Source organism: Chiloscyllium punctatum, chromosome 17 (assembly GCF_047496795.1).
Source record: "Chiloscyllium punctatum isolate Juve2018m chromosome 17, sChiPun1.3, whole genome shotgun sequence".
In the NCBI taxonomy this organism is placed as follows: Eukaryota; Metazoa; Chordata; class Chondrichthyes; order Orectolobiformes; family Hemiscylliidae; genus Chiloscyllium; species Chiloscyllium punctatum.
The window spans coordinates 78290608-78316994 of NC_092755.1; the positions used below are offsets into that span (position 1 = coordinate 78290608).

Below are 26387 nucleotides of genomic sequence, written 5' to 3' on the forward strand. Positions count from 1 at the left end.
TTGCATACACCTACACACATTCAAATGTATCTGTTCTTAGAGCTTTCCTTAAATTGTACAATTGTTGGGATATTTGTAACCGAAATCAGCATCAATAAAGTGAAATCATTAAAAGAATTTTTATGAATGAGAGAAAACTAAACACTTCTACAAAAAGATCAAAATATTGTGCAGCATCCTCACATTAGAAACCAAGAGCAGGTATTTGATGGCAGGAATGCAGTGTCCCCATGAGCAGTTGCTTCACACAAGACCACACTTATCTTGTATTCATTGTCTGCCACTAATGCCTCAAACAGTAGCTTTGAATTTATTACTACAAGCACACCATACAATATGTGCCAAGAATCCTATTGATCTTATTTCAATTTTGGTAGTTTATTTTGTTTTAAACTCCAATGTGCTTTTTGTGAAAAGTGCCAACACCATTTAAATGTTTTCCTTTCATTTCTTTCTCAGTTAGGTTTCAGTATTCCAGCAAATCAAAAGGTAACAAGTATCAGTTGCTTTCAGATAACATTGTAGCTTTCTCTTTATTTTAATTAATTTTTTTTGCTTTTCCAGCCTCAGTCCCATGAACTATGATGAAAGCTGTTTGTCTAACAGTCAAGATCATATTCCACTGGCTGCACTTCCTTTGTTGGCAACATCATCTCCTCACTACCAGGAGGCAGTTGCTACGGTGATTTTCAGAGCAAATCAAGTGTACAGTGATTTTATCAAATCGCAAGAGGGTGTCTCCTTTAGTGGCCAGGTCAGTATTTGAAAAGAAAAATCTTTGTTTATAACTTTGAGCTAATTTCTAGGCCCAGTTAGAGCCAAAATTAAAAGCAGGTGAGAACGTGAAAAGGGCTCTGTTCCGTTCTGCCTCTAAGCCATTTTTTCACAGAGGCAAAGTGAGGTCAACAGGACCACTGGCCTCAGACTGGAGAGTCGACACAGATCATTAAGATTCACCTAAGGCCATTTAGATTCGGTCAATTAGGATTTTCCATTTGGCCTTCACAATCCTACAGGCAACTGGGGATCATTCGATTGCTCTAGACAGGCCTGTCTCTGGGCATTGCAGAACAGCAGGGTAACTATGTAGAGAGCCATAACTGCAAAGCCTGTTCTTTAAATTGAAGCTGTGGGTCCTTCATTTTTGTTTCACATGTCTATGTGCTCAATTAGACAAGAAAGGACTTTCAGAGATTTATCAGGATTTTATAGTAAATCTATAGTTTAGCATAAATACCTTTCCCTTCGGGACCTTTTGCTCTGTCCTTAAGACCATAAGATATTGGAGCCATTCGGCCCATCAAGTCTGCTCCACCATTCAATCATAGCTGACATGTTTCTCCAGAAGTCAACTCTCCACAAACCTGAACCAATCTCTTTTTGTTTTATTTTCAAACATCCATCACCAAATCACCCAAACTGAAAGCTGCTGAGAATCGATATTTTTAATCTACCTTTTCAGACAAGTTATGATATCTCTGGTGCAGGTGGGATTTGAACCTAGACTATCTTACCCAGTGATAAAACCCCTATCACTCCACCATAAGAGCCCAAGAACCCAGCTTTTCATTTTATTGTAATTCTCCACCAAATCACCTGAGGAATTAGTTAAACAAATCATTGGCACATTTGAGTGTGGGGTGCAGGAAAAGCACAGCAGGTCAGGCCAAATCCGAGGAGCAGGTAGCTGAGAGTGCAATAAGTAGGAAGGAAGATGGACAGGTAGGATAAGTCATGAGGGTGGTGCCGAGTTAAAAGGTTGGATCTGGGATGAGGTGTTGGGAGGGGAAATTAGGAAACTGGTGAAATCCACATAAATCTTGTATGGATTTCACCATCTTCCTTCCCACCTATCCATTCCACCCTCCTCTCCGACCTATCACCATTACCCCAACCTTCATCTCCCTATCGCACACTCAGCCTCCTTCCTCCCCAGCCCCAATCCCCTCCCATTTATCTCTCTACCCCCTTGACTCACAAGCCTCATTATTGATGAGAGGCTTATATCTGAAATGTTGATTCTCCTGCTCCTCGGATGCTGCCTGACCTGCTGTACTTTTCCAGCACCACACTCTCGACTCTGAGCTCCAGCATCTGCACTCCTCACTTTCTCCTAAATCATAAGCACAGCCACCAGGGGCAATATCACAAAAAAAATGGTGGGATAAACAAAGGAGGGGTCTTAATCAAAATGGCATTGGAAGGGGAGGTGATGCACTCCATGTGGTGCCCACCTCTCTCTGAAAGCTTCAAAGATGTTGGTGGACATGTGTGCTCCCTCTCAGAGGATAGCTGGGGATGAACAAGAACCGAGCTCTCCTGTTTGGAATCAACCTGTTTAGATATGTTACAACAACTACCTGGAGTAGGTGGAACTTGAATCCAGACCTCTAGCCCAGAAAGGAGACACGACCACTGCACTTCAGGAGTCCCTAAGAACCCAGCTCTTCTTGTTTATTTTACCACTAAATTCACTAATTAACAACAGCCCAGTCCTTTTTCATGAGCCTACCATCAAAATCACTCACTTGATGGATTAAGAAATAAATTACAAGCAATGCTCAACAACAGAAATGAAGGAAGGAATGAAAAAGAAAGAGAGAACTTAATGTTGAAGTGGGAGACAATGCACTCCAGCCCCTGCAGTGCTCACCTCTTTGTGTAAAGGCTTCAAGGATGAATGTTCCAGCCATTTTGTTTTCTAATCAACATGTTCAGACATGTTTTGATACACCTCTGGAGCAGGTGCAATTTGAACCTGGCCTCCTGGCTCAGAGATAAGGACACTACCACTGCACCACAAGAACCAGCTCTTTATTTTAAAAAATATTTTAATTAGCCTACTCAAATTTTATTCCACACCTCTGAAGCAGGTGGGGCTTGAATCAGGGCAGATGTAAAGGCACTACCACTGCAATACAAGAGCCCTCAAAGGACCCAGCTTTTAAATACAAAGGTCAGTGAACATTACATGCTTTTAATCTACTCTGGAGGGGTTCTTGTTGACACTTAAAGTGACCTGCATTTCTAACATTGTCGTCTCTTTCTTCCTTCCCATTATAGGCTACTGTTTCATTTAAGCTATGATTTGGAGATGCTGGTGTTGGACTGGGATGTACAAAATTTAAAAATCACACAACACCAGGTTATGGTCCAACAGGTTTAATTGGAAACACTAGCTTTCGGAGCGCTGCTCCTTCATCAGGTGGTTTACCTGATGAAGGAACAGAGCTCCGAAAGCTAGTGCTTCCAGTTAAACCTGTTGGATGATAACCTGGTGTTGAATCATTTAAACTAGGATGCCTCTAATTGGCCCTCCTGGTGTTCTTATTTGGATGGTGTACCTGCCCTCTGCTTATTTGTTGCCAGGGCACGTCACAACAACTGACTCTTTCTCGCACTGTGGAAACAGTTTCTGTCTCCCATTTCACCTGATGATGGAATTCACAACCCACAGGGAACATTCTACCTTATCTGAAGAATAGGGAAACATAAACAACTGTTAATTATCTTCAGTGTTTAGAGTGTGTTGCTGGAAAAGCACAGTACATCAGGCAGCATCCAAGGAGCAGGAAAATCGATGTTTTGGGCTCCAGCCCGAAATGTCAATTTTCTTGCTCCTCGGATGCTGCCTGACCTGCTGTGCATTTCCAGCACCACTCTTTCAACTCTGATCTGCAGACCTCACTGACTCCTAGTTTATTATCTTCAAGCTATTGTAGAACTTTCTTTTGTCATTGTCCCACCCATCCCTTGCTCAAGATCTATTTCCTAGCTCTGGGTGAATGGTCATGGACCTGAAATGTTTTGCAGGCTGGATTGTCATCGTAGAGGTGGTTATCCAGAGACACAACGTCCACAGGTCACATTCATGTTGCAGCTGCAGAGAGCTTTATGCAGGATGAAGGACAGATACAAGCAAAAATCACTGAGTGCCTGCTGTTTTACTTGGCCTCAGTCCCAATTTGGTTTCACTGTCCTTTAAGTAAATAGATGACAAGATTTAACTGGAAAAAATTTAATTGTGATCATTCCTGGTTGTACTGCTTACAAAAATAACATTCCAAGAAGGAACATACTTCTATTTCTGTAGGTTTATATTTACAATCTTCAGACATCCTAAGGCGCATTCCAAGTAGTAAAGTAACTGTTAAATTGTAGCCACTGCTTTTACGTGACACTTGGGCAAGGTATCTGAATTGTTTTTGTTTCTTTAGAATATTGGGTAGTTGAAATCTTTTGAAGAAATAATGAGATAGTGGAAAAATCATATGGGGAGGACAGTGCAGCATATTCCCTTGTATGGAACGTGAACATCGTTGCTATTTTCTAAAAAATTAGAATGTTCTTACTTAATTGATTCATCTTAACAAACATGGAATCACTTGACTTGAAGCTTTAAAAATTGAATTTCGTGGTACAAGGGATATATTTTCCAGTCCATAAAGCAGTTTAAGGATAGGCGTGCAAATTTAAAGCACACATTTGTCAGCTCTCATTGTGTATTTAATATTGTCTCTCTTATTGCAGGTATGTTTGATTGGAGATTGTGTTGGGGGAATCCTGGGATTTGATGCACTCTGCTTCAGTAACCAGACAGTCTCTGAGAGCCAGAACAGTAGCAGGAGAGGCAGTGTTGTGAGTGTACAGGTAATGAACAAATCCGATATTAACTTGCTTCCAGCCCTTTATCATATTGGAAATAAGTGGTGATTCCTTGTCAAGTGGGTTCCTTAAATATGCTTTGGGAATTGTATTCTCTGATTTGTCACTGAAAGCTAGCGTCATGATCATATCATAAGATGACTTTAAGGAAATAAGAGTAACAACCAGATGGCTTCTTATTGGTTAAAATAATAATCTGTTTCAGTTTTCTTCTGTTTTTATTGTACAGCCTGGTTGCCATTTTATGATGTTCTTTCGCAAATTGAATTTGTAAACATTATGCAAACTTGCATATCTTTCACTTCACCATCAAGCTAAGGGACAGTGCCGGTTCACAAAAGAGTACAGAATGGCATGTCAGGAGCATCACCATTTTTATCTACAAGATAAGACTAGCAGCTTATAATGGACAGGGCTAAACAACTCCACAACCAATGCATCAGATTTAAGCGATCCATCAGATTTAAGCTATGCAGTCTTGCTGCATTCTGTCGTGAGTGGTAGTAAACAATTAAACTAGAACAGCAGGATGTTCTACTAATACCGCGTTCTCAGTGATGGGTGAAGACTAGTCTATTAGTGCAAAAGATAAGGCTGAAGCATTTGAATCTATCTTCAGCCAGAAATGCCAAGTGGATAACCCATCTCGGCCTCCTGTTGAGATCCTCAGCATTACAGATTCCAGTCCTCCAACAATTTCATTCATTTCATGTGATAGCAAGAAATGGCTGTAGGCACTAGATGCTGCAAGGCGAAAGTGATACTGCAGATTAGAGTCAAGATTAGAATAGTGCTGGAAAAGCGCAGCAGGTCAGGCAGCCAACATTTCGGACAAAAGCCCTTCATCGGGCTTTTTCCTGAAACATCAATTTTCCTGGTCCTCAGGTGATGCCTGACCTGCTATGCTTTTCCAGTACCACTCTAATCTTGACTAGATATTGCAAGGCTAGGCTCTGACAAAAATTCCAGCAGTAGTACTAAAGATGTGCTTTCAAGAACCAGCTGTGCCCCTTGCCAAGCTGTCTCAGTACAGCTACTGTGCTAGCATTGGACATCAAGGGGAGATGGCACTTCTTGCACATGGATTACTTAAGTGTCTTAGGAGTCACGAATGATACTGAACATTGTGTAATCATCAGCAAACTTCTCCAATTTTAACCTTATGATAGTGGGAAGTTAATTGAAAGTGAAGATGATTGAGGCATGGATACTACCCTGAGGAGCCCTTGCAGTGATGCCCTGGACAGAGATGACTGACCTCTAACAATCATAGACATCTTTCTTTGTGCCATAGTGACCCCAATAGAGAAAGAGATTTCTCCTGATTCTCATTGACTTCAGCTCTGTTAGGGCCACTCTTGGTCAAGAATGGTGACATGGTTGGTCAGTGGTTAGCGCTGCTGTCTCACAGCGCCAGGGACCCGGTCTCAGGTGTCTGTCCCTGTGGAATTTGCACATTTTACCCGGGTCTGTGTGGATTTCCACCAGCTGCTCCGGTTTCCTCCCACAATCCAAAGGTATGCAGGTTAGGTGAATTGGCCATGCTAAATTGCCCACAATGTTCAAGAATGTGTAGGCTAGGTCTATTAGTCTGCGGTAAATATAAGGTAGGGAAATGGGTCTGGGTAGGTTACTCTTTGGACGATCAGTGTGGATTTGTTGGGCCGAAGGGCCTGTTTCCACCCTGTAGGGATTCTAATTCTAAAATGCCTCATGTTAAGAAAAGTCACCTTCCCTTCTCTTGAGTTCAGCTCTTTATCAGTGCTTGAGCCAAGACTTAAATGAGGCTGTCTGCCTTTATTCCTGATGAAGGGCTTTTGCCCGAAATGTTGATTTTACTGCTCCTTGGATGCTGCCTGAACTGCTGTGCTCTTCCAGCACCATTAATCCAGAAATTGTCCATCATGTCTTATGCACAAAAAAAGGACAAATTCTGCCTGGCTAATTACCACCCTATCAGTCTACTCTCGATCATCAGCAAAATAATGAAAGATGCCATTGACTGCTCTATCAACCAAATTGCTTAGCATCAACCTGTTCACTGATGCTTAGTTTGGGTTCCAGCAGGACGGCGCAGTTCCCGACTTCATTAAAGCAGATGAAGGAGAATCTAACCATCATCCCTTGACATTTGGTGATATTGTCATGACCAAATCCCCACTATCAACATTCCAGGACTTATCATTGACCAGAAGCTGAACTGGACCATCTTTATAAACACTGTGGTTACAAGAGTAGTTTACAGACCAAAAATTCTGTTTTAACTCACCACCTATCTCTTGAGTGCATCTCCAATGCCCAAGTCAGGGGTATGATGGAATACTTACAATTTGTATGTAGCTCCAACAGCACTCAAAACCTCAGCATCATCCTATACAAATGACCCTGTATGATTGGCATCACATCTACCATCTTCAGCATTCACTCCCTCCATCACTGATGCACAGCGTAATAGTTTGGATCATCTATGAAATTATATCAATATTCCTTCTCTGTTGCTGGGTCAAAATCCTGGAGCTCCCTTCCTAAGAGCTCTTGGATTTACCTAAACTCGATGGACTGAAACAGTTTAATAAGACAGCTCACCACCACTTTCTCCAGAGCAGTTAAAAATGAAGCAATCAGATAATAAGTTCTGACTTTGGCAGCAACATTCACATAATGTGAAAAAAATCAAAAACAGTTCCAGCAGACCAATAACCTTCATCTTTCTTGTTACATCAGTGTTATAAGTATGCAATAACTCTGTCCTTCACTGATATCTGGGAGGAGGATTCTGAAGATTAATAATCATCTAAGGAAAACACTTCTCCTTATCTCTGTCTTAAATGGTTGAGCCATTAAATGTAAGCATTGGGAGGCTTTCAAAAAGGAGCTAGGGAGAGTACAGGTCCAACATGTACCCTTTTGAGGGAAATGTAGGCGCAATAAGTTCAGAGAATCCTAGATGTCTAGGACAATTCAGGACTGGATGAGGAAGACAGTATAAAAGTTGGCAAGGGTATTCACTTTTATGCCAAATTTCCTCAGCTGCCTGAGGAAGAAGAGACGTTGTTGGGCCTTTGTAGCCAGTACATCCACGTGAAGAGTCTAAGAAAGCTTGTTGTGGATGAACACTCCCAGGAACTGGACACTCTCCACTAGTTCCACCTCTGTGCTGCTAATGTGCAGGGGGGCATGAGTAACATGCTGCCAAAAGTCAATAATGAGATCCTTGGTTTTGGCGGCATTGAGAACTAGATTGTTCTCAGTGCACCATTTTTCCAGGTCTTCCACCTCCCGTCTGTAGTCTGTTTTGTCACCATCTGAGATTCGACCGAGTATGGTGGTGTTATCAGCAAACTTGTAAATGGTACTTGTCTGGTATTTGGCGACGCAGTCATGCATATGCAGTGAGTATAGTAGGGGGCTGAGTATGCATCTCTGGGGGGGTTCCAGTGTTAAGTGTTAGTGAGGATGAACTATTGTCCCCAATCTTCACTGATTGTGGCCTGTGGATCAGGAAACTGAGGATCCAGTTGCAGAGAGTGGGGTTTAGTCCGAGATCACTAAGTTTAGTCATCAGTCTCGAGGGGGTAATAGTGTTGAAGGCTGTAGTCAATGAGTAGGATTCTTACATAGCTGTTCTTGGTGTCAAGATGTTCTAGGGAGGAGTGAAGGGCAAGTGATATGGCATCTGACGTGTATCTGTTGGTCCGATAGGCAAATTGGAATGGGTCAAGAGTAGTGGGGAGGCTAGAGTTGATTAGTGCCATGACCAGGCTTTCATGAGCACTGAGGTTAGGGCCACTGGGTGGTAGTCATTGAAACATGCTGCATGAGCCTTCTTAGGCACAGGGATGATGTTGGCCTCTTGAAACAGGTAAGGACAGTGGCCTGCTTCAGGGAGAGGTTGAAGGTGTCTGAGAAGACCTCTGCCAGTTGATCAGTGCATGCTCTGAGTGCACGGCCTGGTACTCCATCTGGTCCCATTGCTTTCCATGAGTTCACATGAAGGAAAACTGATCTGACCTCTGATGCAGTGACTGTTGGGATAGGTTTGTCAGGACTTGTTGGAATAGGTGTTACCTCTCTGCCGAAATTCTGCTCAACGTGAATATAGAAGGCATTGAGACGATCTGAGAGGGATATGTCATCATCTGCCGTCTTGCACTGTCTCTTTTTAGAACCTGTGATGTCATTCAGTCCTTGCCATAGTTGCTGGGTGTCTGGGATTCTCGTTTGGATTGATATTGGTCCTTGGCTATCTTCATGGCTCTGTGAAGGTCATACTTGGATTCCTTATATTTGACAAAACAGACAAATCCCCAGGCCCAGCTGAATTGTATCCCAGGCTGCTGTGGGAAGCACGGCAGGAGATTGCAGGGGCTCTGACACAAATTTTTAGTTTCTCTGTGGGCAAGGGAAAGTGCCGGAAGACTGGAGGACAGCTGATTTCGTTCCACTTTTTAAAAGGGGTGGTAGAAATGGGCCAGGAAATTATAGACTGGTGAGTCTCACCTCAGTAGTAGGGACAGCACAGTGGCTCACTGGTTACCACTGCTGTCTCACAATGCTAGCAACCCGGGTTCGAATCCAGCCTCAGGTGACTGTCGGTGTGGACTTTGCACAATCTCCCTGTATCTGCTTGGGTTTCCTCCAGGTGCTCTGGTTTCTGGCCACAGTCCAAAGATGTGCAGGTTAGGTGGGTTAGCCATGGGAAATACAGGGATTGGGAAGGTAGTGGAGCTGGGTCTGGGTGGCACGTTCTTCAGAGGGTTGATGTGGACTCGATGAGCCGAATGGCCTGCTTCCACGCTGTGGAGATTCTGTGATGCGAGAAAATTCTGAAGGAGAAAATTAATATCCACATAAAAAGACATGGGTTAATTAGGGGTAATCCACATGGCTTTGTAAGAGGGAGGTCATGCCTGTTAGAATCTTTTGAAAATGTGATTGTGTGTGGATGAGAAAAGTTCATTTGATATAGTTTATCTGGTTTTTAGCAAAGCTTTTGACGAGATCCCACATGGGCGACTGATTGAGAAGGTTAAAGCATGTGGAACTGAGGGAAACTTGGCGAGATGGATCAGAAACTGGTTTAGTAATAAGGCATAAAGGATATTGGTAGAAGGCTGTTTAAGTGACTGGAATCTGGTGTCCAACAGTGTACCACAAGGATCAGTACTGGGACCCTTATTGTTTTTTATATATATCTATAAGTGATGCAGATGGAAACATTGGGGAATGTTAAGAAAATTTGCAGAGGGCACCAAGCTTGGTAGAATAGTTAATAGCAAAGAAGATGGTTGTAGGTTATAGGAAGATACAGATGGGCTGGTAAGATGGGCAGATCTGTGACAGATGGGATTTAACGCTGATAAGTGTGAGGTGATGCAGTTTAGAAGAGGAAACAAGATGAGGGAGTATTTACTGAATGGCAGGACACTGGGTAGCTTAGAGAAACACAGAGATCTTGGAGTAGTTATTTACAAATCCCTGAAGCTCGCAAGCACGTGAATAAGATAATTAAGGCGGTATATGGGACATTTGCTTTTATCAGTCATGGCATAGAGTATAAGAGCAAGGAGTTAATGTTGGAGTTGTACAAAGTCTCAGGCCACAGCTGGGGTACTGGGGTACTGCGTGCAGTTCTTATCACCTCACTGCAGGAAGAGAGTGGATAGATACAGAGGAGGTTCACCGGGATGTTGCCTGAGATGGAGGAATTGAGCTATAAGGAGAGACTAACTAAGCTTGGAATGTTTTCTATAGAGCAGGGAAGACTGAGGGGGGAACATGATTGAGGTGTATAAAATTATGAGAGGTATGGATAGCGTGAATAGAGAGCAGCTGTTCCCCTTGGTTGAGGGGTCAATCTCGAGAGGGCATCGTGTTAGGATAATGAGCAGGAGATTCAGAGCGGATTTGGGAATAAAGCTTTTTCACTCAACAGGTGGTGGGGAACCTGGAAAGCACTGCCTGCGAAGGTAGTGGAGGCAGGAAACCTTCCAACCTTTAAAAGATATTTGAATAAGTACTCCAAATATCATAACATTCAAGGATATGGGACAAGTGCAGGAAATTGGGATTTAGTGGTAGTTATGTCGATGCAGACTCAATGGGCCAAAGGGTCTTTTCTGCTCTGTATGAATCCATGTCGTAGTTCTAGTCCCTCCCACAATGATAAATATCCTTTCAGCACCCATCTTATCAAGGGTCCCCCCAGAATCTTAGATGCTTCAATGTACATAACCACTTATGTTAGATTTTCCTTCTTTACACATAGTGCTCAATTTGGTGACTTTGATTTGCTTGATTACATAGTGTCTGATTTGTCTTGGACCTGTCCCATTACCCTGCAATGCTTACCTGTCCCTCATATGACATAGATTGGGAACTCTGCAGGAAATTGATAGTTGATTGTGAGAGCTCAGGATTTTTATCCTTTGTGCTGTGTTGATTCTAAGAACTTCCATGCTGCTGAAAGAGAGGCAGCAATAGCTTGAATTTATGTAGTGTGTTTATAACATTAAAAAGTTCCAATATGTTTCACAAACTTTAATCAGTCAAATTTTGGCACCAAACAAAATAATTGGCAGGAAGGGAGAGGATTAAAAGCATCGCCTAATAGTGGAAAGACAAGTTGAGATGTTAGGGGAGGGAATTCTAAAGTTTAAGGCCCAGGCAGCTGTAGGCACAGGACTAGTGGTGGGACGAACAAAGTCAGCATGCACTAAATGCTTGAGTTGGAACTTTGCAATCATCATAAAGGGATTCTTTGGGCCAATCTGGAAGTTGAATAATAAAGGGGTCTGATGTTCCATTTTTTCAATGTCAAGTTCTACCTTCAAATCTCATTTGCGCACTTCCCTACTTAAATGTTTATTAATTAGCAAAAACAATCTGAGGCTGAGGAAAATGAGTTGTTACATCAACCAGTCACGTGAGAGCTATGGTTAAGGGAGTATGGCGCAATGATGAATCTTGCTTCATGTAAAAGCAGTGCAAGTATAACTAGATTATTTGGCTGAGGTATGATATTGCTGCTGCTGATTTGAAGCTCCCCACCATTTGAACATAATTTAGCATCACTAAATATTAATCAAAGTGGAAGCAATAAGCCTTATCTTTGCTTATGTAATGTGCAATTTTACATTTTGATTTAGTAGCCTTTTCCGTTGGGAGCAGTTACCAATTGCCTGTGTGCTATAATTGATTTACAGGACAATGATCTATTATCTCCTGGTATAGTTGTGAACAACAGCTGTATGTGCAATGCTTCCAACCTGGAAACCAGCAGGCATCTCAGTAGAAGCAACATTGACATTCCTCGAAGCAGCATGGATAATCCAAATAAACAGTTGCCAAGAAAGAGAAGTGATTCTTCAACATATGAGCTTGACACAATTAAACACCACCAGGCTTTTCTTTCAAGGTAAGACTTTAAAAGATTCGACCAACTGATCTAGAACAAAATGTACAGACATGTCAATATGTTGTCTTTGCCTAATGAAGGGTATACTTGCTTTAGATGGAGTGCAATAGAGGGTCACTGAACTGTTTCCTGCAATGCAACTAATGTGCTAAAGGAGAGATTGAGTCACATTTGAATTTAGAAGAATGAAGAATAATCTGATTGAAATGGTAAACAGAGGTTGACAGGATAGTTTCTGGAAGAATGTTGTTCCTGACAGGGAAATCTAGAGCAAGGGAATGCAGTCTTAAAATGGCATTGCTGTTTCGGATTAGTATTCTCACTGTAGCTGTGGCAAAGTTCGGTTTTGCCAACATGTGGGGTGTCATTGGAGCGATTTATCACCTTGGCAGGAGGGCAGGGAACTGGGAATGCTGACTTACCTGGCCCATTGTTTCCAAGAATATGGCTCACCAATACCTTAAGGGCAAGTTTTGAGAAAATTTGTAGCTCAGGTTGAGGTTTTGGATGTAGGTTTGCTCGCTGAGCTGGGAGGTTCATTTCCAGATGTTTCATTACCCTACTAGATAACATCTTCAGTGGGCCTCATGCAAAGCAATGCTAAAATATTCCTGCTTTCTATTTATATGTTTGGGTTTCTTTGGGCGGTAATGTCATTTCCTGTGGTGAAGTCACTTCCTGTTCCTTTTTCTCAGGGGGTGGTAGATGGGGTCTAACTCGATGTGTTTGTTGATAGAGTTCCGGTTGGAATGCCATGCTTCTAGGAGTTTTCATGCCTGTCTCTGTTTGACTTGTCCTAGGATGGATGTGTTGTCTCATTTGAAGTGGTGTCCTTCCTCATCTGTATGTAAGGATACTAGTGAGAGAGGGTCATGTCATTTTGTGGCTAGTTGGTGTTCATGGATCCTGGTGGCTAGTTTTCTGCCTGTTTGTCCAATGTAGCGTTTGTTACAGTCCTTGCACAGTATTTTGTAAATGACGTTAGTTTTGCTTGTTATCTGTATAGGGTCTTTCAAGTTCATTAGCTGCTGTTTTAGAGTGTTGGTGGGTTTGTGGGCTACCATGATGCCAAGGGGTCTGAGTAGTCTGGCAGTCATTTCTGAGATGAACATTTAATGCTGGACTAGCCAGTGATAACCACAACCTGAAAAATAATAAGTGAAAATGACCAAAGGTTTGAACAAAAAGGTAAGTTTTAAGGATGTCTTAAAGAATGAAAGAGAGATTGATGGAGATGACTCCAAAGCTTAGGACCTTGACAACTGATGGCAGGGCACAAGGGGAAAATCCAAGATGTTGAAGATGTCAGTGTTGGAGGAGTGTACGTGTCTCAGAAGGTTGTAGATTAGATTACTTACAGTGTGGAAACAGGCCCTTCGGCCCAAAAAGTCCACACCGCCCTGCCGGTGTGATCATATGATCATATTGAATGGTGGTGCAGGCTCGAAGGGCAGAATGGCCTACTATTCCACCTATTGTCTGTTGTCTAATACATTGTTGGTGCAAAAGACAAGCTTCTGGCCAGAATTTCATCCTGTGAGGAATAGAAGTTGGGAGAAGGGGAGATCCTTCACTACTAAACCAAAAGTAGAGAGCACTGGTAACATTTTACCACAGGAGAAAAAAGAAGCCCAAGAGGGTGGACAGGAGGTGAAAGGCCTCAGGTATTTTCACTATAATGGAGTGGAATACAGAAAGTTACAGTGCTGGTGGTTTCAGAAGGACACTGGGTAAAGGTGTTTTCACCGTCAGAAGATGAGACACAGTGCTGGTCATTAAAGAAAGGCGCTATGGGAAAAGATGTGGTACAAGAAGGTGAGCCACTGGCATTAGTGAAGGTAGTAAAGGAGACCCCAAGAAGAGCCGAGGAGCTGCAGGAAAGTGCACAGCCTGGACGGCACTGAGTATGGAGTTAGTACCTAATCTCTATAAAGAATTCACCTCTGTGAGTAAAGTTTACTCAAAGAACAGGGGAGAAGGGCAAGAAGTTATAATTTTGAGAGATACAGGATCTAACCAATCGCTGATAGTAAAGAATGAGCGAATATGCACTCTTTCTGATCTGTTACCTGAGAGTGTGGTAATTTGTGGGATAGATAGACAGAAATATAGCGTTCCCCTATGTAAGATCAGGTTGGAGTGCCAACTTAAGAGTGGGGAAGTTACGGCGGGAGTGATTGACAGAGTGTCACTTCCAGGAATTCAGTTTGTTCTTGGCAATTTGGTAGGATCCAAGGTGGGAGTGACACCCCTTGTTGTGGAAAAGCCCCAGGAAGACCAAGAAACTGAGGAGTTAAAACAGAAATATCCTGGTATTTTCCCAGACTGTTTGGTAACCAGATGCCACTATCATAAGTCACTGCACGAAGCGAAAAGGAAAGAGAAAGATGAAGGAATTGAGGTTTAGTTAGCAGACACCCTGTTTGATGTAATGATGCAGGAAAAACCTGAACAGGCAGAGGGTCAGACAGAAGTGTTTAGTCCTGAAAGACTACAAGAGTTGCAACAGCAAGAAAAGGCGATAACAGATCTATATGTGGATGCATACTCCAAAAAGGAGGCAGAGAATATTCTGGAGGGTTATTATCTGAAAGATTATCTGGAGATAACACTGGTCAGGGAAGGTTGACCCCATGGAACGCAAAGCTGAAGGCCATCAAGGAACTTCCATGACTAACCTCAAAGAAGAGGTACTTTGATTCTTAGGACTCAGCAGATTCTGTCAGAAATTTGTTTCAAACTTCAGCAGTGTAGTGGCACTGTTAACCAATTTGAGGAAGAACACAAAGTTTTGGTGGACAGAACAATGCCAGGAGGCATTCGATCATTTGAAAGCTATTTTAACCACCAAACCAGTTTTAGCTACACCAAACGTTTCAAAACCTTTTAACGTTGCCATCGATACTAGTGACAAAGGAGTTGGAGCTGTACTCCTACAGGAAGATTCAGATGGGATTGAACTGACAGTTACTTTTCGAAGAAGATCATCATCCACCAAAGGAAATACTCTACGAGCAAAAAAGAACTATTGAGTTTGGTACTGGTCTTAAAACATTTTAATGTGTATGTCACGGACAATGTGTCGGAGACAGTTATGTACATAGATCACAATCCTCTTACATTCTTAGAATGCTTTAAGGACAAGAATATGAGACTATTTCATTGGAGTCTTATGTTACAGCCTTTTAATTTAGAAATTGTACATGTTGCAGGTCGTAAGACTGTAATCACAGGTGCGTTTTCGCAGATTTAACTGATAAAGGTTAGATGAGACTTGTCTTTATTTAAAGTTGTCTACATGTACATATTTTTATGGGAAAACGTTCAGGTGAACCTAGATTAAAGTTATCTGTATGTTAGGGTAATGTGTTTAAAAAACAGAAAAGAAAATGAAGCCATCTTTTCATTATGATGCTTCATTTTTTCTTAAAGAGGGAGATGTTATGAAGATGTTGGTGTATTGTATCTTTAAGAGAGTTAAAATCTAGCAGAACTACCTGACACAGCACTAAGTGTTCAGAACAAGATATAATGTAACATTTGGTCAAACAACTCAATTCGCTGGTTGCCTGGAGATGACAAAACAAATTTAAATTCGACCAATCAGTTTAAATTATACCCCGAAAAATACCGAACTCCAATCAAGTTTGACTTTTATATATTGACAATCTTAAAAGCCAATGACACAAGCTGATGCTTTGGGGTTATAAGACCAGGGAAAATTGAACAGTTGGGAGGAGAACTGCCAAGCCACCAGCATCTGCAGACTGCTCAGAAATTCCTAAGAAGAAGAAGAAAAGAAGACAGAAAGATACGAGATAAGATTCGACATCTGGCTGGTTTTGAAAATTTGAATTTTTGGTTAACCTTAATCGAGGGTTTTATCAGACTAGTATTATAGAAGGGAAAGTAAAAGATAGGTTAGAGAAAGGAGTTGTAAATAGTTGTTAGTTAATTATTCTCTTTTGTACTTTGAGGAATAAAGTTGTTAATTTTTACATTAAATAGTTCTTGGCCTCTCAAATTTTCACAGATTACTGCACGGGATAAATCTTTTCTATGTTGCTGATTTAAATTAAGCAGGGGGGTTTATCCCGTGTCGTAACAATACTCTCTACCACCTACTGGGGTGCCGTGCCTTGAACAACATTGAGCAACTGTGAGAGGTCTGGGAGCACGAGTTGGGAGTGGCAATCCCCTCAGAGACATGAGACGACATTTGGGAGAATGCGAGAAATAACTCAATCTGTCACAGGATACACGCCATATAGTTGAAGGTTCTTTATAGGGTTCATTTGGTTCCAGATCATCTTGCCGCAAGTGCAAAACAAACATAACTACCCTCACTCATTATTTGTGGTCATGCCACAAGCTTCATAGGTACTGGAGCGCTGTGGCAGGAGTAATAAAGGGGGTCCTGGGGACCAAAGTTAAGGCAGACCCCAGTCTCTCTTCTCTTAGGCTTGTTGAATTTATCTTCCTTAGACATTCATGGAAAAACGCTGTTTAACATTCTCACTTACTGTGTGAGGAAGAACATTTTGATGAGAGCTGGGTGTCTGTGAACTTTCCGGGCCTGTTAGGGGCTGTAAGTTAATTATGGAGCACATCCCTTTGGATTTCCTCACAAACATGGTGCAGCATAAAACGGAACTTTTTTTATAAGACATGATAGCCCTTTTGAATTATCTGGAAGCAGATTTGTCTGCCTTTTTGTTAGGGCATTTGGTTAGCCATGATGATTAGATTTAATGAGCCTTGTACCCTGGGAGGAAGAACCCTGAATAAATACAGATGTAATAATTAATGCTGCTGAAGATTGGGAGCTTTGGTGCGGTTGCCTTTGAGTAGCCTTATGTATTCATTTATTTATTTATAGATTTGTAGTGAGTGTAGTTTTGATTTGTCTTGTAGAGTAGGTTAGTTCATTGCAATTGTTGTTACAATTTTAAATTGTTACATTTTTGTAATTTTATAAATTTGTAAACAACAAATTTCTCAAAACTTTTTAAAACGAGTCAACCTCAGAGGTAGTAATCTCAGGATTGCTACCAATGCCACCTGCTAATCAAAGTAGAAATGAAAAAATAGGCAGAATGAATGTGTGGCTCGAGAGATGGTGCAGGAGGGAAGGGTTCAGATTTTTGGGGCATTGAGACCAGTTCTGGAGGAGGTGGGACTATCACAATTTGGACAGTCTACACCTGGGCCAGACTGGAACCAATGTCCTTGGGGGTTCTTTTGCTAATGCTATTGGGGAGCGTTTAAACTAATGTGGCAGGGGGATCGGAACCAAATGAGGTTAGTGGACAGTACAGAGGTAGTAACTAAAGCCTGTAAGGAACTAGATAATGAAGTCAGCATGACTAAGGGGAAGAGTAGGCAGGGAGTAAATGGTGAGCGTAAAGGGACAGGTGGTCTGAAGTACATTTGTTTTAATGCAAGAAGTGTAGTAGGTAAGGCAGATGAACTTAGGGCTTGGATTAGTTTCTGGGAGTATGATGTTATTGATATTACTGAGACTTGGTTGGGGGAAGGACATGATTGGCAACTAAATATCCTAGGATATCGATGCTTCAGGTGGGATAGAGAGGGAGGTAAAAGGGGTGGAGGAGTTGTATTACTGGTCAGAGAAGATATCACAGCTGTGCTATGGAGGACTCGAGCAGTGAGGCAATATGGGCAGAGCTCAGAAATGGGAAGGATGTGGTAACAATGTTGGGGTTGTACTCCAGGCCTCCCAGCAGCAAGTGTGCAATAGAGGTACAAATATGTAAACAGATTATGGAAAAATGTGGGAGCAACAGGGTAGTGGTGATAGGAGATTTTAATTTTCCCAACATTGACTGGGATTCACTTAGTGTTAGAGGTCTAGATGGAGCAGAAAATTAAAATCACACAACACCAGGTTATAGTCCAACAGGTTTAAGTGGAAACACATGAGCTTTCGGAGTGTCGCTCCTTCATCAGGTGACAGTGGAGGGCTCAACCCTAACACATAGAATTTAAAGCAAAAATTTACAGTGTGATGTAACTGAAATTATACATTGAAAATTATACATTGAAAATTAACAGACAATGAAATTATACATTGTCTGTTAAGCCTTTCATCTGTTAGAATACAGTGATAGTTTCACTTCTTTCATGTGTAAGTCACAAAACCTTTTTTTTAAAGTTGTATTCTTGGGTTTGCTGTTAACAATGGTGATAGCTAGACAATATGTTGAAGATGTTGGCCCCCCATGTTCTCTGTCTATGCCATGGTGTTTAGATTGATTCTAATCTAAAAAGTGAGATAACGGAGTTTTACATGAATTCATGCAGTTTTTGAGCAAAGTGCAATGTAGTAACCCTGCAAGTACAAACTCACCCCATACAATATATGTGTGCATTTGGGTCTTTGTCTGTGTGTGTGTGTGTCTGGGTTGGGGGTTGTGAGTGTGAGAAAGTGTGTGTGTGTGTGTGTGTGTGTGTGTGTGTGTGTGTGTAGTGAGTGCAGAGTGTCTTAAGTCTGTGAGGGGGTGCATATGTGAGTGTGGGAGTGTGTGTGGGTGTCTGTGTGCGCGTCTGTGTATGTGTGTGTGTGTGTAGGAGTATTTGTGTGTGTGTATAGTGCAATGGTGGTCACCTGTAATGTGACATGAACCCAAGGTCCCAGTTGAGGCCCTCCTTATGGGTACCGAACTTAGCTATCAACCTCTGCTCAGCCACTTTCCTCTGCTGCCTGTCCCGAAGTCCGCCTTGGAGGATGGTCACCCGAAGGTCCGAGACTGAATGTCCTGGACCACTGAAGTGTTCCCCAACTGGGAGGGAACACTCCTGTCTGTTGATTGTTGTGCGGTGCTCATTCATCCGTTGTCGTAGCCTTTGCTCAGTTTCCCCAATGTACCATGCCTCCGGGCATCCTTGCCTGCAACGTATAAGATAGACAACGTTGGCTGAGTCACATGAGTACCTGCCATGTACAAGGTGGGAGGTGTTCCCACGCGTAATGGTGGTATCTATGTCCACAATCTGACACGTCTTGCAGAGCCTACTGTGACAGGGTTGTATAGAGTTGTCCTGAGAGCCGGGCAGCTTGCTACGAACAACTATCAGTTTGAGGTTTGGTGGTTGTTTAAAGGCAAGTAGTGGAGGTGTGGGGAATGTCTTGGTGAGGTGCTCATCCTCATTGGTAATGTGTTGCAGGTCACGAAGAACATGGTATAGTTTTTCAGCTCCTGGGAAATACTGAACAACGAAGGGTACCCTGTCAGTTGCAGCACGTGTCTGTCTCCTGAAGAGGTCATTACGGTTCCTTGCTGTGGCACGTTGGAACTGGTGGTCGATGAGTTGGGCATCGTAACCCGTTCTTGTGAGGGCATCCCTGAGTACTTCCAGGTGTCTGTCACATTCCTCCCCATCTGAGCAGATCCGTTGTACGTGCAGGGCTTGTCCATAGGGGATGGCTGGTTTAATATGTTTTGGGTGGAAGCTGGAGAAGCGTAGCATTGTGAGGTTGTCCATGGGTTTGTGGTAGAGTGTGGGGCTGAGGTGTCCATCCTTGATGGAGATGCATGTGTCCAAGAATGAGACAGAGTTGAGAGTCATCCATGGTGAGTTTGATGGTGGGGTGAAACTTCTTGATGTCATTATGTAATTTTATCAGTGACTCCTCACCATGGGTCCAGAGGAAGAAAATGTCGTCAATGTACCTGGTATATAATGTTGGTTGGAGATCCTGCATAGGGAAGAAGTATTGTTCGAACCTGTGCATAAAAATGTTGGCATATTGGGGTGCAAATTTGGTCCCCATGGCTGTTCCGTGTGTCTGGATGAAGAACTTGTCAAAAGTGAAGATGTTGTGATCAAGAATAGAGCGAATGAGCTGTAGCATGGTGTTTGGCGATTGGCAGTTGTTGGTGTTGAGTACTGAGGCTGTTGCCGCGATGCCATCATTGTGGGGGATGCTGGTGTAGAGTGCGGAAACGTCCATTGTGACGAGGAATGTTCCCGGTTTGACTGGTCCGTGGGTGCTGAGTTTCTGTAAGAAATCTCTGGTGTTGCGACAGAAGCTGGAGATCCCCTGTATAAGAGGTTTCAAGATGCCTTCCACATAGCCAGAGAGATTCTCACACAGGGTCCCATTGCTCGACACAATGTGACGTCCTGGTGTGTTGGCTTTGTGTACCTTTGGAAGGCAGTAGAAGTCGCCTGCACGAGAAGTACGTGGGATGAGGGCGCGTAGGGAACTCTGAAGGACTGGATCCAAAGTTCTGATCAGTGTGTTTAATTCACGGGCGTATTCTTTGGTCGGATCAGCTGGTAGTTGCCTGTAGTGTTCCTGGTTGTTCAGTTGTCGGTACACTTCCTTGCAGTAATCTGTTCTATTCTGAATGACAATGGCTCCTTCTTTATCTGCTGGTTTGATGACAATGTTGCGATTGGTTTTGAGCGCCTGGATAGCATTGCATTGTGAACAGGTGATGTTTTGCACTACCTTGTGGGTACGGCTGATGAATCTGGCATTTATATATTTCCTGACGGTTTGAGCATACATATCAAGCCCAGGGCAGCGGTCTTCCGTTGGGGTCCAAGTTCACACCTTTTTTGGTTGCTCCGCTACAGATCCCTGTGATGACTGTTCCAGTTCATCAGTGAGCTCATTGGGATCACTGCTGGCACCTTGAAAGAATTCCCGGAATCTCATTCGTCTGATGAACTCCTCTATGTCTGCTGCCAGAACCAACGGGTCCATTTTGGTGGTGGGGAAGTAGTTGAGATCCCTACTCAGGACTTCAATCTCTTCCGGTCGAAGGGTGTGGTCCAATAAGTTGATAATAGACTTCCCCGTAATGATAATGTTGTCTACTGTGTTTCCTAGGTGGACTTTGCTATTACTGGTGAGAATGCCAAGTTTCTCAAGTTTTTTGTTCTTGGCGTGCATGTACGTGGTGTAGTTATGTTGCTTTGTCTGTTGCCAATGTCGCGTAATTGTACTGATGTATCCTGAGAGTGTGGACTCCATCTGAATTTCATGATTGTGGCACCTGCTGTAGAGTTGGTACATGAGATGATTGAGGAGTTTACGAGAGGTGCAATGGCAAAGTCTCTCTGGGCTTGACATCTATGCTCAAACCGTCAGGAAATATATAAATGCCAGATTCATCAGTCGTACCCACAAAGTAGTGCAAACCATCACCCGTTCACAGCGCAATGCCATCCATGCTCTCAAAACCAATCACATTGTCATCAAACCAGCAGATAAAGGAGGAGCCATTGTCATTCAGAATTGAACAGATTACTGCAAGGAAGTGTACTGACAACTGAACAACCAGGCAACTACCAGCTGATCCGACCAAAGAACACACCCGTGAATTAAACACATTGATCAGAACTTTGGATCCAGTCCTTCAGAGTTCCCTACGCGCCCTCATCCCACGTACTTCTCGTGTCGGCGACTTCTACTGCCTTCCAAAGGAACACAAAGCCAACACACCAGGACGTCCCATCATGTCGGGCAATGGGACCCTGTGTGAGAATCTCTCATGCATCTTGAAACCTATTGTACAGAGGATCTCCAGCTTCTGTCGCGACACTATGGATTTCTTACAGAAACTCAGCACCCACGGACCAGTTGAACCGGGAACATTCCTCATCACAATGGATGTTTCCGCACTCTACACCGGCAACAGCCTCAGTACTCAACACCAACAACTGCCAATCTCCAAACACCACCCTACAGCTCATCCGCTTTATTCTTGATCACAACGTCTTCACCTTTGACAACCAGTTCTTCTTCCAGACACACGGAACAGCCATGGGGACCAAAGTTACACCCCAATATGCCAACATTTTTATGCACAGGTTCAAACAAGACTTCTTCTCTATGCAGGATCTCCAAACAACATTGTACACTAGGTACATTGATGACATTTTCTTCCTCTGGACCCATGGTGAGGAGTCACTGATAAAACTACACAATGACATCAACAAGTTTCACCCCACCATCAAACTCACCATGGATGACTCTCGACTCTGTCTCATTCTTGGCATCTCCATCAAGGATGGACACCTCAGCCCCACACTCTACCGCAAACCCATGGACAACCTCACAATGCTACACTTCTCCAGCTTCCACCCAAAAGATAATAAAAAAGCCTTCCCCTATGGACAAGCCCTGCGCGTACAACGGATCTGCTCAGATGGGGAGGAACGTGACAGACGCCTGGAAGTACTCAGGGATGCCCTCACAAGAACGGGTTACGATTCCCAACTCATCGACCGCCAGTTCCAACGTGCCACAGCAAGGAACAGTAATGACCTCTTCAGGAGACAGACACGTGCTGCAACTGACAGGGTACCCTTCGTTGTTCAGTATTTCCCAGGAGCTGAAAATCTACACCATGTTCTTCGTGACCTGCAACACATTATCAATGAGGATGAGCACCTCACCAAGACATTCCCCACACCTCCACTACTTGTCTTTAAACAACCTCCAAACCTCAAACTGATCGTTGTTCGTAGCAAGCTGCCCGGCTCTCAGGACAACTCTATACAACCCTGTCACAGTAGGCTCTGCAAGACGTGTCAGATTGTGGACATGGATACCACCATTACGCGAGGGAACACCTCCCACCTTGTACATGGCAGGTACTCATGTGACTCAGCCAACGTTGTCTATCTTATACGTTGCAGGCAAGGATACCCGGAGGCATGGTACATTGGGGAAACTGAGCAAAGGCTACAGCAACGGATGAATGAGCACCGCACAACAATCAACAGACAGGAGTATTCCCTCCCAGTTGGGGAACACTTCAGTGGTCCAGGACATTCAGTCTCGGACCTTCGGGTGACCATCCTCCACGGAGGATTTTGGGACAGGCAGCAGAGGAAAGTGGCCGAGCAGAGGCTGATAGCTAAGTTCGGTACCCATAGGGAGGGCCTCAACTGGGACCTTGGGTTCATGTCACATTACCGGTGACCACCGTTGCACTATACACACACACAAATACTCCTACACACACACACAGATATTGACACACACACACACACACACACACACACACACACACACACACACACACTCTCTCTCTCACACATCCACAGGCACTCCTATACACATGGACACACATATACACAGACGCACACACAGACACCCACACACACCCTTACAGACACACACCCTCTCACACATGCACCCCCTCACAGACTTAAGACACTCTGCACTCACTACACACATACATACACTTTCTTACACTCACAACCCCAACCCAGACACACACACACACACACACACACACACACACACACACACACAAACAGACAAAGACCCACATGCACACATATATTTTGTGGGGTGAATTTGTACTTTCAGGGTTCCATTGTACTTTGCTCAAAAGCTGCATGAATTTATGCAAAACTCCGTTATCTCACTTTTTAGATTAGAATCGATCTAAACACCATGGCACAGACAGAGAACACAGGGGGCCAACACCTTCAACATATTATCTAGCTATCACCATTGTTAACAGCTAACCTGGGAATGCAACCTTTTTTAAAAAAGGTTTTGTGATTTACACATGAAAGAAGTGAAACTGTCTTGGCATTCTAACAGATGAAAGGCTTAACAACAATCAATTTTTCAATGTATAATTTCAGTTACATCACACTGTAAATTTTTGCGATAAATTCTGTGTTAGAATTGAGCCCTCCACTACCACCTGATGAAGGAGTGACGCTCTGAAAGCTAGTGCTTCCAATTAAACCTGTTGGACTATAACCTGGTGTTGTGTGATTTTTAACTTTGTACATCCCAGTCCAACACCAGCATCTCCAAATCATAGATGGAGCAGAATTTGTATGGAGCATCCAAAAGGGTTTTCTCGAGCCGTATGTAAATAGTCCAACTCAGGAAGGGGCCATAATGGACCTGGTGTTGGGGAATGAGCTCTGTCAGATGGTTGAAGTTTCAGTAGGGGATTACTTTGGGAATAGTGACCACAATTCCATAAGTTTTAGAATACTCATGGACAAAGATGAGGACGGTCCTAAAGGAAGAGTGCTAAATTGGGGGAAGGCCAACTATAACAAAATTCAGCTGGAGATGGGAAATGTGGGAGCAGCTGTTTGAAGGTAAATCCACATTTGCTATGTGGGAGGCTTTTAAAGAGAGGTTGATTAGAGTGCCGGACAGATATGTCCCTGTGAAAATGAGGGATAGAAATGGCAAGATTTGGGAACCATGACAGATGAAATTGTGAGACTAACTAAGAAGAAAAAGGAAACATACATAAGGTCTAGGCAACTGAAAACAGATGAAGCTTTGGAAGAAGATCAGGAATGTTGGACCAATCTGAAATGAGGAATTAAGAGGACTGAAAGGGGTCATGATGTAACTTTAGCAAACAGGGTTAAAGAAAATCCCAAAGACTTTTCTTCGTATATAAGGAGCAAAAGGGTAACTAGAGAAACATTCTCATCATTCACCTGTATCCATGTTTTTGTTTTTGCTGCTGTTTACCTATTATTTACTATCTATGCTACTTAACTATGTGATCTGCCTGTATTGCTCGCAAGACAAAACTTTTCACTGTGCCTCGGTACACCTGACAATAAATTCAATTCAGAAAGGGTTGGCCCATTTAAGGACAAAGGAGGGAAGTTATGAGTGGAGTCAGAGAAAATGAGTGAGATTCTTAGTGAGTGCTTTGCATCGATATTCACTGAGGAGAGGGACATGTCGCATGTTGCAGTTAGGGATAGATGTTTGACTACTCTCTGTCAAGTTGGCATCAGGAGACAGGAAGTGTTGGGTATTCTAAAAGGCATTAAGGTGCACAAGTCCCCAGGTCTGGGTGGGATCTATCCCAGGTTATTGAGGAAAGCGAGAGAGGAAATAGCTGGGACCTTAACAGATATCTTTGCAGCATCCTTGAACATAGGTGAGGTCCTGGAGGACTGGAGAGTTGCTAATGCTGTCCCCTTTTTAAGAAGGATAGCAGATAATCCAGGTAATTATAGACCAGTGAGCCTGACATCCAGTGGGAAGGAGCTGAAAATGTGTTGTGGAAAAGCGCAGCAGGTCAGGCAGCATCCAAGGAACAGGAGAATCGACGTTTTGGGCATCAGCCCTTCTTCAGTAATGAGGAAAGTGTGTCCAGCAGGCTAAGATAAAAGGTAGGGAGGAGGGACTTGGGGGAGAGGTGTTGGGAATGCGATAGGTGGAGGGAGGTCAAGGTGAGGGTGATAGGCCGGAGTGGGGTGGGGGCGGAGAGGTCAGGAAGAAGATTGCAGGTTAGGAAGGCGGTGCTGAGTTCGAGGGATTTGACTGAGACAAGGTGGGGGGAGGGGAAATGAGGAAACTGGAGAAATCTGAGTTCATCCAGTGGGAAGGAAGCTGCTGGAAGAGATAATAAGGGATAGGATCTGTTCCCATTTGGAAGAAAATGGGCTTATCAGTGATAGGCAACATGGTTTTGTCCTGGGGAGCTCATGTCTTACAATTCTACCTTGGTAGAATTTTTTGAGCAAGTGACAAAGCTGATTGATGATGGAAGGGTTGTTTTAAGAAGGCATTTGATAGGCTGATGGAGAAAGTGAACTCTCATGCAGTCCAGGGTGTACTAGCTAGATGGATAGACAACTGGCTGATCAGCAGGAGACAGAGAGTAGTCGTGGAAGGGAGTTTCTCAAAATGGAGAACTTTGACCAGTGGTGTTCCACAGGGATCTGTGCTGAGACCACTGTTGTTTGTGATATACATAAATGATCTGGAGGAAGATATAGGTGGTCTGATTAGCAAGTTTGATTGGTGGAGTAGCAAATAGTGAAGCGGTCTGTCAGGGAATTCGGCAGAATATAGATAGATTGGAGAGTTGGGCAGGGAAATGGCATAAAGAGTTCAATCCAGACAAATGTGAGGTGATGCATTTTGGAAGATCCAATTTTAGGGCAAACTATACAGTGAATGGAAAAGCTCTGGGGAAATTTGATGAACAGAAAGGGTGTTCAGGTCCATTGTACCCTGAAGGTGGCAACGCAGGTGGATAGAGTGGTCAAGAAGGTATATGGCATGCTTCCCTTCATCGGGCAGGCTACTGAGTACAAGAGTTGGCAGGTCATGTTACAGTTGTATAGGACTTTGGTTTGGCCACATTTGTAATACTGCATACAGTTCTGTTCGCCACATTACCAAAAGGATGTGGATGCTTTGGATTGGGTGCAGAGGAGGTTAACCAGGATGTTGCCTAGTATGGAGGGCACTAGATATGAAGGGACGTTGAGTAGATTAGGATTATTTTCATTGGAAAGACAGAGGTTGAGG

The 26387-nt window shown here is 43.3% G+C and overlaps 1 protein-coding gene across 8 annotated transcripts in view; it reads left to right on the forward strand.

Annotated features, from left to right (window-relative positions):
• The window catches only part of pitpnm2 (phosphatidylinositol transfer protein, membrane-associated 2), a 474817-nt gene that overhangs the window by 407002 nt on the left and 41428 nt on the right, over positions 1 to 26387 (forward strand). For all 8 annotated transcript variants that reach the window (XM_072587642.1, XM_072587647.1, XM_072587648.1 and 5 more), the window contains 3 exons: positions 565 to 754; positions 4531 to 4650; positions 11871 to 12082. In XM_072587642.1, the coding sequence (XP_072443743.1) occupies positions 565 to 754; positions 4531 to 4650; positions 11871 to 12082 (522 nt within the window). The remainder of the gene's footprint in view (positions 1 to 564; positions 755 to 4530; positions 4651 to 11870; positions 12083 to 26387) is intronic.